General features: G+C 36.6%; 1 protein-coding gene across 15 annotated transcripts in view; it reads right to left on the bottom strand.

The window, feature by feature from the left end:
* Window positions 1–13576, bottom strand: part of shisal2a (shisa like 2A) — a 211063-nt gene that overhangs the window by 62655 nt on the left and 134832 nt on the right. For 3 of the 15 annotated variants that reach the window (XR_015524006.1, XR_015524007.1, XM_087307816.1), the window contains exon 1: window positions 5658–5998. The exons of the other annotated variants lie outside the window; for them this stretch is intronic. Coding sequence is in view for 1 of the 3 variants with exons in the window: in XM_087307816.1 (XP_087163942.1) it covers window positions 5658–5839 (182 nt within the window). In the remaining 2 variants the exon portion in view is untranslated. Of the gene's footprint in view, window positions 1–5657; window positions 5999–13576 lie in introns of those variants that run through there. 15 annotated transcript variants of the gene reach the window in all.

Raw genomic sequence — 13576 nt, 5'->3', positions numbered from 1 at the left:
GCCCCTCTTTTATTTATTTATTTATTTTTTAATATTTCCCAAAGGATGTTTAACAGAGCAAGGACATCTTCACAGTATGTCTGACAATATTTTTTTTTCCTCTGGAGAAAGTCTTATTTGTTTGAATTTGGCTAGAATAAAAGCAGTTTTTAATTTTTTAAAAAACATTTCTGGGACAAAATTATTAGCCTCTTTAAGGTATTTTTTTTCCCGATAGTCTACAGAACAAACCATCATTATAAAATAACTTGCCTAATTACCCTAACCTGCCTAGTTAACCTAATAAACCTGGTTAAGCCTTTAAATGTCACTTTAAGCTGTATGGAAGTGTCTTGAAAATATCTAGTCAATTATTATTTACTGTCATCATGACAAAGATGAAATAAATCAGTTATTAGAAATAGGTTTCTAAAACTATTATGTTTAGAAATGTGCTGAAACAATATTCCCTCCATTAAACAGAAATTGGGGAAAAAAATAAACAGGGGCGCTAATAATTCTGACTTCAACTGTATGACTGCTTGTATTAAAGGACAAGACTGTATTACAAATACATATAAAATGTATTTATAAATGATACATTTTAATACAAGAATTCTTGTGTTGTGAAGTAAAATATAAATATAAAAATATAAAATATAAAAATTGTTTATGGAAAGCATCGTCAAAGCAGCGAGATGCACCAAGATATTGAATTGAACTGAATCGATGGCATGATAATCGTAACCGAAAAGAACTGTGAGACCAATGTAGGTTCACACCTCTAGCTCCCGTATCTCCGTCTCCAGAAATGTACAGTAGACCTTTGTACATATCCGCAATGAGCCTGGGCTGGCATAATTTCAGTAAGTCTCAAGACCAAAAAGAGCAGCCTTTAAATACTCCAATGGTTGTGATTAAAAGAAGAAAGATGTTTTACCACTTAAAACCCAGGTGTTATACTTTGCATGAATTCCCAATCAAGCACAGAAGTTAATTTCATCCACAAAAATGAATGATTTATGCGAATGCACAACTATTGACATACAGTGTTATAGTTATTGCAACAATTTAATAACCGATTTACAATACTATGCAGTTTTTGAATATGTGTTTGCATCGTCTAATTACATATGATGGTCTAGATGAGTGCAATCTGCATAAATTGGTTATTTAATGGGATTTTGATCTCTCAGTCAAAGCCCTGATGGTAATATCGTAAAGCAGACGGCATGTTTTGACAACATTTCTCTTCACGTGCGCATTAAATTGAGCCTGAAAAGCTATTTGCTGTTGTTAATGAGATCAGATAATCAATAACGAATAAATTACTGTTCTAATTACTAATCTAAAACCCATCAACAAACAATCCTGATTGTTTCACTGCATGATTGTTGATTTTCTGTTTTCTTTATGTTTGCATTTAACTCACTTTAAAGGGCTCGGTTTAGATTTTTATATTACATTTCTTCAGCAATGCCCTTTGACCCCTTCTTTGATTAATCTATGAAGCCATTAAACATGTTAGCCCTGAGGCGCAAAGACTTCAATGTCCAATTTCAAATACGCTGTGGGGTTTAAAGGGACAGTTCACCCAATAATTAAGATTCTGTCATCAAGTACTCACCCTGTGCTTCTTCCAAACTGGTTTGAGTTTCTTTCTTCTGTTGAACACAGAAGATATTATGAGGAAAGCTGCAAACCTGCAAACGTTGACTTCCATAGTATTTGTTTTTCTTACTATGGAAGTCAATAGTAACAGGTTTGCAGCAGTCTTCAAAATATCTTCTTTTGTGTACGACAGACGAAATGAACCTCACTAATGTCCACTTGAGGGAGAGTACAGTTGAAAACAGAAGTTTACATACTCTCTGAAAAAGGAAAATAACCAGTTAAAAAAAAAAAAAAAAGTCTGATGGTAATTCACAGTAAACGTTATTGTATAATGATGGTTTGTTCTGTAGACTATCGAAAAAAATATAGCTTAAAAGGGCTAATAATTTTGACCCTGAAATGGTGTTTAAAAAATTAAAAACTGCTTTTATTCTAGCCGAAATAAAATAAATAAGAGTTTCTGTCAACGCGTTTGGCGTTTTTAGGTGCAAAGATGCATTCTGCTTCTCCTAAATCCACGCATGGGGTGAGGATTTTGCAGTGAAAACAGGTCGAACGGCAACAATGTAATCACTAGCCCAAATGCTTCCAAATATATTTTTAGGGCGCATAAATAAAAATTTGAGCGCATATACAACCAAAACATACGAATTCGTACGAATTAGCCACTAAACTGGCAAAACGTAAAATACTTACGTTTTTTGGTGAGATCAGGCTGAAAATACATGTTTTGTACCAACATATTTTGAGTGAATGCTTATTTTTGTGGTTATTTTGGTAAAAGGCATCCAAAAGAGAACAAATGTACAAAATAACTATTTATTTATCAATACATTACAGTTATCACTGAAAAAAAAGTATCAAACTTTTTCAGTCCTTTCAAATCTACTTTTTTTTCATGATAGATAAACAGTATCCTTTACTATAAAAGTTTCTTTCCTCAAGCCATCTATCTCATGAACAGTTAAATATTCACTACTGTGCAATAAACGTGTAATACTTTCTCATATGCACTTGTACACAGCATCTTAAAACAATATACAATGCAATAATTTCTCATAAGCATATGTAGCACCTTCTAACATGTATATTTACAAATTTGTACATACAATTCAACATCCAGATCTTTTTGACTAACTGCATCCTTATTTAATGTTTATCAACTTTTTTTTCATATTCATTTTGTGTTGTCACTTGTCACTTTATGTACACTGCAAGCTTCTGTGGCACACTTGGAATTGTGATACTAAACCTTTACTATAATGAAACCTTGACCAATTTTCATAAGGGAAAATAATAAGCACAATTGTATTTCTAGACTACAAGCATTAACATAAGCAAAATACACATTTTGTATCAACAAATTTTGAGTGAACACTCAATTTTTGTTGATATTTTGGGAAAAGACATCATAAAGAGAACAAAAAAGTAGTAAAATAACCACATTTCTATCAAAATATAACATTTACCCATGGAAAAAAAAGAGTTAGAAACTTTCTCGGCCCTGCCAAATCAAAATTTTTAATGATATACAGGATAATACACCTGAACTACAACAAACCCATGACTAATTTTAATAAAGTGATAAACACATCAGAATTTCTAGATAACAAGCATGAAGATAAGCCAAATACACATTGTGTACAACCATATTTTGAGTGAATGCTCACTTTTTGTGATTATTTTGGTAAAAGACATCTGAAAAGCACAAAAAGGAACCAAAATAACCATATTTATGTCAATATTTAACAGTTATCCATAAAAAAAAGTGTCAGAAACTTTCTCAGTGCAGTCAAATCTACTATTTTGATGATAGATAGGCTACTAAATTTTTCAAAGAGGATTCCTTGGATTTACTAAAAAATTTTAACGTTAGGTGGTTGTAAACAATTTATTTGGGTTGAATTTAAACAAACAAATTAAGTTGACCATTATTAAATGTAATTTATTTAAATTCAACACAAATAAATTGGTTGCAACAGTACTGGATGCAACACTTTTTTCAGTATACACCTTTACCATATTAAAACCATAGTCAATTTTCATAAGGAAAAATAATAATAATGTTATATTTCTAGATAACACACTTAAAGATGAGCAAAAAACACATTTTGTATCAACAAATTTTAAGTGAACACTCACTTTTTGTTGATATTTTGGGAAAAGACATCCAAAGAAGAACAAAAAAAAGTAGGAAAATAACCACATTTCAATCAAAATATTAAAGTTACCCATGAAAAAACTGTTAGAAACTTTCTCGGCCCTGTCAAATCTAATTTTTTAATAATATAAAGGATAATACACCTTAACTACAACAAAACCATGACTAATTTTAATAAAGTGATAAACACATCAGAATTTCTAATAACAAGCATGAAGATAAGCAAAATACACATTGTGTGTACAACTATATTTTGAGTGAATGCTCACTTTTTGTGATTATTTTGGTAAAAGACATCTGAAAAAGCACAAAAAGGAACCAAAATAACCATATTTATGTCAATATTTTACAGTTATCCATAAAAAAAAGTGTCAGAAACTTTCTCAGTGCGTTCAAATTTACTATTTTGATGATAGATAGGCTACTGCACCTTTTCCATATTAAAACCAGTCAATCTTCATAAGGAAGAATAATAATAATGTTGTATTTCTAGACAACACTCATAAAGATGAGCAAAATTCACGTTTTGTACAAACATATTTTGAGTAAGCGCTCCCTTTTTGTGGTTATTTAGGTAAAAGACATCCAAAAGAGGACAAAAAAAGTAGTAAAATCACTATATTTTCTATAAAAGTATTACAGTTACCCATGAAAGATGTCAGAAACTTTCTCAGTGCGGTCAAATCTACTCAAATTTATTATGCTAGCCATGATAATAGACTCACACCTTTACCATACTGAAACCATGGTCAATGTTCATAATCGAAAATGATGTTTTACTTCTAGACAACACGCATTAGGATGGGCAAAATACATGTTTTGTACCAACATATTTGAGTGAATGCTCACTTTTTGTGATTATTTTGGTAAAAGACATCTGAAAAGCACAAAAAGGAACCAAATTAACCATATTTATGTCAATATTTTACAGTTATCCATAAAAAAAGTGTCAGAAACTTTCTCAGTGCAGTCAAATCTACTATTTTGATGATAGATAGGCTACTAAATTATTTAAAGATGATTCCTTGGATTTACTCTTTTTTTTTTACGTTAAGTGGTTGTAAACAATTTATTTGGGTTGAATTTAAACAAACAAATTAAGTTGACCATTATTAAATGCCATTTTTTTTAATTCAACACAAATAAATTGTTTGCAACAGTTCTGCATGCAACACTTTTTTCAGTATACACCTTTACCATATTAAAACCATAGTCAATTTTCATTAGGAAAAATAATAATAATGTTGTATTTCTAGATAACAAGCTTAAAGATGAGCAAAATTCACCTTTTGTCTATAAAAGTATTACAGTTACCCATGAAAGATAGTGTCAGAAACTTTCTCAGTGCTGTCAAATCTACTCAAATCTATCATGCTAGCCATGAAAATAGACTCACACCTTTACCATACTGAAACCATGGTCAACTTTCATAAGAAAAACATTAATATTGTTGTATTTCTAGACAACACGCATTAAGATAAGCAAAATACACGTTTTGATACCAACATTATAAGTGAACGCTTCCTTTTTGTTGATATTTTGGTACAAGACACTCGAAGTACTAAAAAAAAAAAAAAAAATTCTAATAAAAATATAGAAAAACAGCGTCCTTCAAATTAAGTCCTTTCTAATTAAACGTTTTAAGTCCTGTCAAATGTACATTTTACATGATGTCATGATAATAAGTTACTACAACTTTACCATATAGTCTGGTCAATTTTTTGCTCAGTCAAAATATTAGTTATTTATGAAGAAAAAGTTTCAGAAACTTTCTCAGTCGTATCAAATCTACTTTTTCCAAAAAGTTGTTCCTGTCCTAACAACTAGCCATAAACTGTAATATCGAAAACAGCACTAGCATAAAACATATTACTCACACACACATAAAAACTCTCTGTCTTACCTGAGCCACCACATGTATCCATAATCATAGGGAAAGAAGCTGTTGGGATCGTCACAGCAGTATTTGACATCATTGAACCCGCAGCAGAAAATCGCGCGCACGTCGCTGTCCGGCTTCGGGCACGTGAACCCGCTCACAAACACGTTGTCCGTGTTTTGATACCCCGCGCAGTCCGAGCTCATGCTGACGAGAGTCGAACCCTCGACCGCCACCTTTTAAAGCCCGCAGAGCCCCATTCGCATCATACAGAGCTTCGTTTACAGCGCGCGGAGAGTTTCTCCGGTCTGAAGAGGATGACAAACACACGCTGATGCGAGACCGGCGGAGACGCGCGGTCATGTGAATGGATGCGAGAAGCGCAGAGCTTTATGCTCTCTCCCTCTCTCTCTCTCTCTCTCTCTCTCTCTCTCTCTCTCTCTCACACAAAATATTTTTATTCAAAGAGCCTTATTGTAATGACTTATTAAATACACTGACTAAAATACATAGATAAGAAAAAGACTAATATATTTAATAAAAAATAGAAATAGATGAATAAAATACTGTCTCTTTCTTATTTCTCGATTTGCTTATTGACATGAATTTGTTTTATAGCATTGCCCAAGCTTTTTTTTTTACAAACTACAAACAATATATCTACATCATTAAATATATATTTAATGTAAAATATTCACTCACCGGCCACTTTATTATGCCAAGTTCAGACTGCATGATTTTTAAAACTAGTCGTGTCACAGATGTTTTCACACTGCTTGACTATCTGGGCTAGCGTTTCGTCGCTGCTTTGTTTACACTGCAAGATGGTTCGGCGACATGTACATTCACATTGCATGACTTTACTATAGGGAGAATCGCCGACAACTTCGTCCAAACTACGTCTCACAGCCAAAAACATGTAGTATATCTTTTGTTATTAACTACATAATGAGAAAGAAGCCTTTAATGGGGTAGAACATGTACATGTTTGCTCACCTGGGTTTAAAGGGAATTAGCCATTTCTCCTCAACTTAAGTTGATAATAAACTAATTTCTTTCTGTATGAAACGTCAAACAGACACGGTTGCTCCTGAGTCCTGTCAAACCTCCACTAGTTTTTCCTCCATTTCGTGGGTCCAAATAAACCGAAAAAGAACGCTTCTAACTTCTCCCCCAGCCTCCCGCTGGCCTGCAGCAGGTATACACACACGCACACACAAGTGAAAGCTGCTCTCTCATTGGCTGTAGGCGATCGCTGATGTTATTTTCTGTCAAAACTCAATTCACACGGCATGATTTGAATCGCCGACAGCTCCAGATATTTAGCACGCCAAATATCTCACAGGCATCGGCGACTCATCGGCGATTCTCTCAGATCGCGTCTTTGATCATTCATACTGTGTGATTGTCACTCACGTGCACGAGCAGCGATTTGCCTGATTTCAGGCATTTGTCGGCGATTTCTCAAAACCTGTCGGCGAGCCAAAATCGGGGCTAAAATCACGCAGTCTGAACTAGGCATTAGGTACACCAACTGCTTGTTAACTCAAATTGCTAATCAGCCAATCACACGGCAGCAACTCAATGCATGTAGACATGATCAAGACGATCTGCTGCAGTTCAAACAGAGCAGCAGAATGGGGAAGAAAGGGGATTTAAGTGACTTTGAATGTGGCATGGTTGTTGGTGCCAGATGGGCTGGGTATTTCAGAAACTGCTGATCTACTGGAATTTTCACGCATAACCATCTAGGGTTACAGAGAATAGTCTGAAAAAGAGAAAATATCCAGAGAGCGGCAGTTCTGTGGGCGCAAATGCCTTGTTGATGCAGGCGGTCAGAGGAGAATGGCCGGACTGGTTCCAGCTGATCCAGCTTGAAGCGGATGCGCTACAGCAGCAGAAAATCAAACCGGGTGCCACTCCTGTCAGCTAAGAACAGGAAACTGAGGCTACAATTCAAACAGGCTCACCAAAATTGGACAATTGGAGATTGAAAAAACAATGCCTGGTCTGATGAGTCTCGATTTCTGCTGCAACATTCAGATGGTAGGGTCAGAATTTGGCTCAAGAGCATGAAAGCATGGATTCATCCTGCTTTGTATCAATAAGTGAGGCTGGTGGTGGTGTAATGGTGTGGGGATATTTTCTTGGCACACTTTGGGCCCAGTAGTATCAATTGAGCATCGTGTCACCACAGCATACCCGAGTATTGTTGCTGACCATGTCTATCTCTTTATGACCACAGTGTACACATCTTCTGGTGGCTACTTCCAGCAGGATAACGCACCATGTCATAAAGCCTAACCATTTCGATGGAGTGCAGTAAGTACACTATTCTGTGTTTCTGAACTGTATTTAAATTCTGTCGTGTTTCTTCTGTTGCAAACAGCCCAATTGCATATCACTGCAAATCTTGTCACATAGCGTGTTGTTAGGACACGGGGTTACATAGTAACCTGCTCACCTAATGTTTATGTTCACAATATTTCAACGCAATCTCACGGCAATTCGTAACTTTTTGATCTAGTAGCTAATTCGTATGAATTTGTACGATCTAATTTGTACAATTTAGTACGATTTGCTCATCACCCACTGACAGTTAGGGTTAGGGGTGGGGTTAGGTGCCACGCCTCCATTTTTAAATCGTACATTTTCGTACAACTAAACTTATATGAATTAGCCACTAAACTGACAAAACGTCAACTATGTACGTTTCCTCATGAGATCAGGCTGAATATTTTTATTATTTGTTAACTACTAACCACCTCATGTGGAACTCTGAATCTGCATCTCATTTCGGAGTCTGCTACTATCCACCGGAGGTCGCATTTCAAAAATCGCAAACAAATACTTTAATAGCCTTCCTGAATTAATTAATTAAATACGCTGTTTTCCACCAAGGCAACCCGGTGTAACGAGGAGACTGACATGGAGGGATCCATTTTGCAGTATTTAATAGACACAGTACAATCACAAACATACAACACACACTAAAGTGCGAACTCACATCAACAGCATTCAATATAGATCGTGAGGCTGGCGGCTGACAGACACAGAGTGATTTACCAGGCATGGATCAGTGGCAGGCGGCGTGGTTCAGAGTCCGTATAACAAGCGTGGGTCGTGGGCAGGCAGCGTGGTTCAGAGTCCGTATAACAAGTGTGGGTTGTGGGCAGGCAGAAGGCAACTCAGAGTCAGAAACAGTCTGGGGTTATGCACAGGAGATCAGGCAGGGAATAACGCTCAGAAATGTTGGCCGTGGCTGAACAAGACTTCGCAATGAGCTGGTGTTTGAGTGTGGCTTATATAGGGAGCGTGGGTCGTTAACGGAATTCAGTTCAGGTGTGTGCACAATCAGTTTAGGTGGATGATGTAATGCTTAGAAGTCCGGGGATGGCGGCCTCTGCTGGCCAGCGAGGGGAATGACTGGGGCCGAGTCGGTGACACCCAGGGTGCTGAAATATAATTGGCTAAACTGGCTTTGGGAGGGTTAAATGACCAAAAGAAAGACAGCCGTTCTGGTATGTAATGCACATTTTCAAAGTAGAATTTTGACTTCAGCATTATTTTTCAAAACAAGATTGTTCACTTCTAAAATATCTGCAAACATATTATGATATTTTTATGCTTTAGAAGAGTCAAAACATACAGCACATTTAATGATAGTCTGAATGAACACTTTATGACATGCTAACCTTTGTATTTTCCAGCAGAGACAGTATTTTATCCTCTCACAGCTTGATCTGCTCAAGAGAAATGTCAGCGAGTGCCTGAAGTTTTCATACACACAGCATACTTCAACAATGACTTCACAGAAGCTTTTTCACCTTTAATAATTCAAAGATTAATTTCCTCTACAGACCCGCAAACACTGTGCTGTGCACTTGCCGGACCATATTAAAAAAGGGACAGTTCACCCACAAATAAAGTAGTACTCACAAATTGCTCATCCTTAGTGGCTCCACACCATTATGAGATTCTTTTATCTGTTAAAGACAAAAGAAGATAATTTGAAGAATGCTGAAAACCGCTAACGATTGACATTCACGGTATAGGAAAAACAAGTACTATGGAAGTCTATGCTTATCGGTTGTCAGCATACTTCAAATTACCTTCTATTGTGTTCAACAGAAGAAAGACACTCTTGTTTGTAACAAGTAAATGGTGATTAAATGATGACAGAAGTTCTTACTTTACTTTTACTTTTAGACTTTAGTGTGAACCGTTTATTTAATTGCATCTTGATTGATGAAGCGAAGAAAATTTGCAATTGGTTTAGATGCTTGCTGCTCTACTATAGATTTGAGATGTTTTCACAGAAGAAAGGTATGCCAGTTCTCGTCATGTCAGCAGTTTCAGAACATTTTTCATTCACTCATTTTCCGTCGGCTTAGTCCAAGGGCTGACTGGGGGAAAAATTCAGCCCTGGTACTGTAGCCACACCAGCCCACATTACCACACGAACACGCACATTTACTGCTTATATTGGTAAAATAATATAAGCAGTACCATTTGTAATCAAGTATTCAAAGATTCAATGTGCTGTATGTGACTGGAACGAAAACAATCTTCTGTCATTCTTTGTGCCTCTACCTAAGTTTGTTTGCTTTATTTATAGTGCACATTTTAAAAAACAACATATGTTGATATATAAGCAAAGTATCTAAAACAGATTAAAATTATTTAATTGCAATCAAAAAGCAAGAGACAGAAGGTGATTTTTTAAAATCAGGCATTTACATTCACATTTAGTCATTTAGCAGATGCTTTTATCCAAAGCGACTTACAAATGAAGACAAGGAAGCAATTTACACAACTATAAGAGCAACAATCAAAAAGTGCTGTAGGCAAGTTTCAGGTGTGTAAAGTGTAAGAAGTAAAACATTAGTATTTTTATTTTCTGTAGTACATTTAGCGGCGGAGCCAGAGAGGCAATTGCAGATTAGGAAGGGAAGTGGAGACTAAATAGTTGAGTTTTTAGTGGTTTCTTGAAGACAGCGAGTGACTCTGCCGTTCTGATGCAGTTAGGGAGTTCATTCCACCAACTGGGCAGATTGAATGCGACAATTCGGGAAAGTGATTTCTTCCCTCTTTGGGATTGAACCACGAGGCGACGTTCATTTTACAAGTTTCTGGAGGGCACATAAATCTGCAGAAGTGAGAGCAGATAAGGAGCAAAGCCAGAGGTCGCTTTGTAAGCAAACATCAGAGCTTTGAATTTTTTGCAAGCAGCAACTGGCAGCCAGTGCAAACGGATGGGTAGCGGAGTGACATGTGCTCTTTTAGGTTCTTTAAGACCACTCGTGCTGCTGCGTTCTGAAGCAGCTGAAGAGGTTTGATAGAGTTAGCTGGAAGCCCGGCTAGTAGAGAGTGCAAATCTGCAAGATCGAGCAGTTCTAGAAATGTGATCAGAGAAGTTTAGTTGGTCATCAATCGTTACTCCAAGGCTTTTCACCATTTTGGATGCAGTAATGGTTGCCCCATCCATCTAGATGGAAAAGTTATGATGTAGAGACTTAAAAGCACCAAGGGAAGAGCATGACCTAATAGGTAAAGGCAGACTATTCCACAGAAAGTGAAGGAAAAAGATCTGTCACCTCTTGATTTCAACCGTGTTTTGGGAACAAATAGCTGAAACTTGTTTTCCGACCTGATTGGCTTCAATGAAGTATGCCAATGAAGAAGCTCACTGATGTAAGTAGGTGCCAGACCCTACAAAGCTTTAAAAACAAGTAGCAATAACTTGTATTGAATCCTAAATTGGACTGGGAACCAGTGAAGAGATGATAAAACTGGTGAGATCCTAGAATTTCTTTTTGTCCCAGTTAAAAGCCTAGCAGCTGCATTTTGAACCAACTGCAGACAATTGAAGTCTGCGAAACTCCTGAATACAAAGAGTTGCAGTAGTCCAATCTGGACATAATAAAAGCATTGATGATGCTTTCCAACTCTTTAAAAGACAGAAAAGGCTTGAACTTAGTAATGTTCCTTTATTGATAAAAAACACTTTTGACGACTGAATTTATTTGCTTGTCAAACTTTAACACGCCGCTCGTGTAGGAACGGGTGATGGTGGCCATAGCGAAGGCAAACAGCAGAGGATCACTAGCTCAGAAATGCATCAGTAAAGGAAGAAGCACACGTTATGTTTTTAATGTGGTTTTGGACACGATATGTGAACAGCCCCATTCAGATTTAAGCTGAGAGATACAGTACAAGCACTGATCTATAATAGATACATGATTACAAGCCCCGTTGAGCGATTACAAGTAACAACACGCAATTAAACACATATTTTTGCAAACTACACAAAACGAGGCAACAATTTTAATGACACATGTTATGATCCGGAGGATGAAGAAACTGGTCCGTATGAAGTGTAACAGTTACTGACAAAGTCCCTGTCAAAGTCTGACAAAGTCCTCTAATCGCTGCTGCTCCTTCAATAATAAACGGCCGACAAATCTCGCGTTGCAGCGTTGGTTATTGTATCGAATATCTGAAAAATGACAGGAGCAAACAAAGCATTAGGTTGGCTATACCGTGGGATTGTTGTGAAAATTAACTTTAACCCTTCATTCCCCGCATCCAGGGCCAGCATGTCCATAGAGCGACCTAGGGAGGCAGAATAGAAAGGGGGGCGTCCGCGACGCCATCTCACTTTCGTCCACAACAATCCCCCCACCGCCCCGGTTCTCTCTGTCGTACGTGCAATCACACCACCATCTCTTATTTTCACTTTCAGTTTGGGGACAGCATGATCATCTTTTGCCTTAAGTGCCAGTTCAGTTTGCTCCGGCCCTGCCTGCAGCTGAATCTCCGTCAGTGATCATCATGTTCGCGTCATGATCAGTCCTGTGATCCCCCGTGCCTCCGCTAGTGTCTGAAGTGAAAGCGCGTGCACATTTTAACAGAACTGTAAGTACATATTTGGAGATGTACCGTATCAACGTCGACAAGATCAAACAAAAGATCCGAACCCTTTAATTCAACTCCGAGGCAAATATTTTGCTAAAGAATCAATAGTTTTAAACATGCTGCACTTTCAGATTTAAACCTCAGCTGGATGTTTTCATACACTTAGTGCTGTGTTTGTTACACACTGCATGGAAGCTCATTTTCAAAAACCCATAATAGGGGCCAGGGCCATAGTGGGACTCCTTTTCAGCCCTGGAGTTTCAAGCCTTAGACTGGCCAACCTCAGTTCACGACTATATTAAAATAATGTAATTTCCAATTCAGTTTCTAAAGACACTTTCATGTCTTTTTCATGGAAACAGCTGCTTTAGAGCTTCAAATGTTTTTCATGAATATGAGAAGATTAAAGGGTAGCTAAATCTCCAACACTATTCTTTAAAAACATCACAATGTTCTTTCCTGCAATATCTGAATTTATAGGATATTCTTTGCATTCTCTATAGATATCCAGTCCTTTGTAATGTTGGTCACACACACAAAAAAAAAAAAAAAAAAATATATGTACACCTACATAAGTAACCCAAATAGTATTATATGTCTCAACACTAAAAATGAAAAATAAAATAAAATAAAATAATAATAAATTACTCAAGAGAGGTTCAAACTTGGGTGGCTGACGTCATAATGCATCGTGTTGACCACTGGACCACAATGGTGCTATTATGTTGCTGCGTTTGGAATAAAAAAAAAGAAGTATTGCACTGTTATCTGCAAGACTCTTTTAACCACAGTGTTACTCTCTGTTGATGGCTTAATCTTTTTCTCCCATTTTTAGATTTCTGATCAAGTTATGTCAGATTTACTATTATAGCGAATCATCTGATTTTCATTAAAAGTGTAATATTCATATTCATCAGGTGTAATATTCATTAATATTAATTATTCAAATTCTTATTCAATTAAATTCAATTCAATTCAGCTTTATTTGTATAGCGCTTTTACAATGTAGATTGTGTCAAAGCAGC

The sequence above is a fragment of the Danio rerio genome, chromosome 23 (assembly GCF_052040795.2).
Source record: "Danio rerio strain M-AB ecotype USA chromosome 23, GRCz13ab, whole genome shotgun sequence".
NCBI lineage: Eukaryota > Metazoa > Chordata > Actinopteri > Cypriniformes > Danionidae > Danio > Danio rerio.
This window is presented reverse-complemented; position numbering and strand designations above follow the sequence as displayed.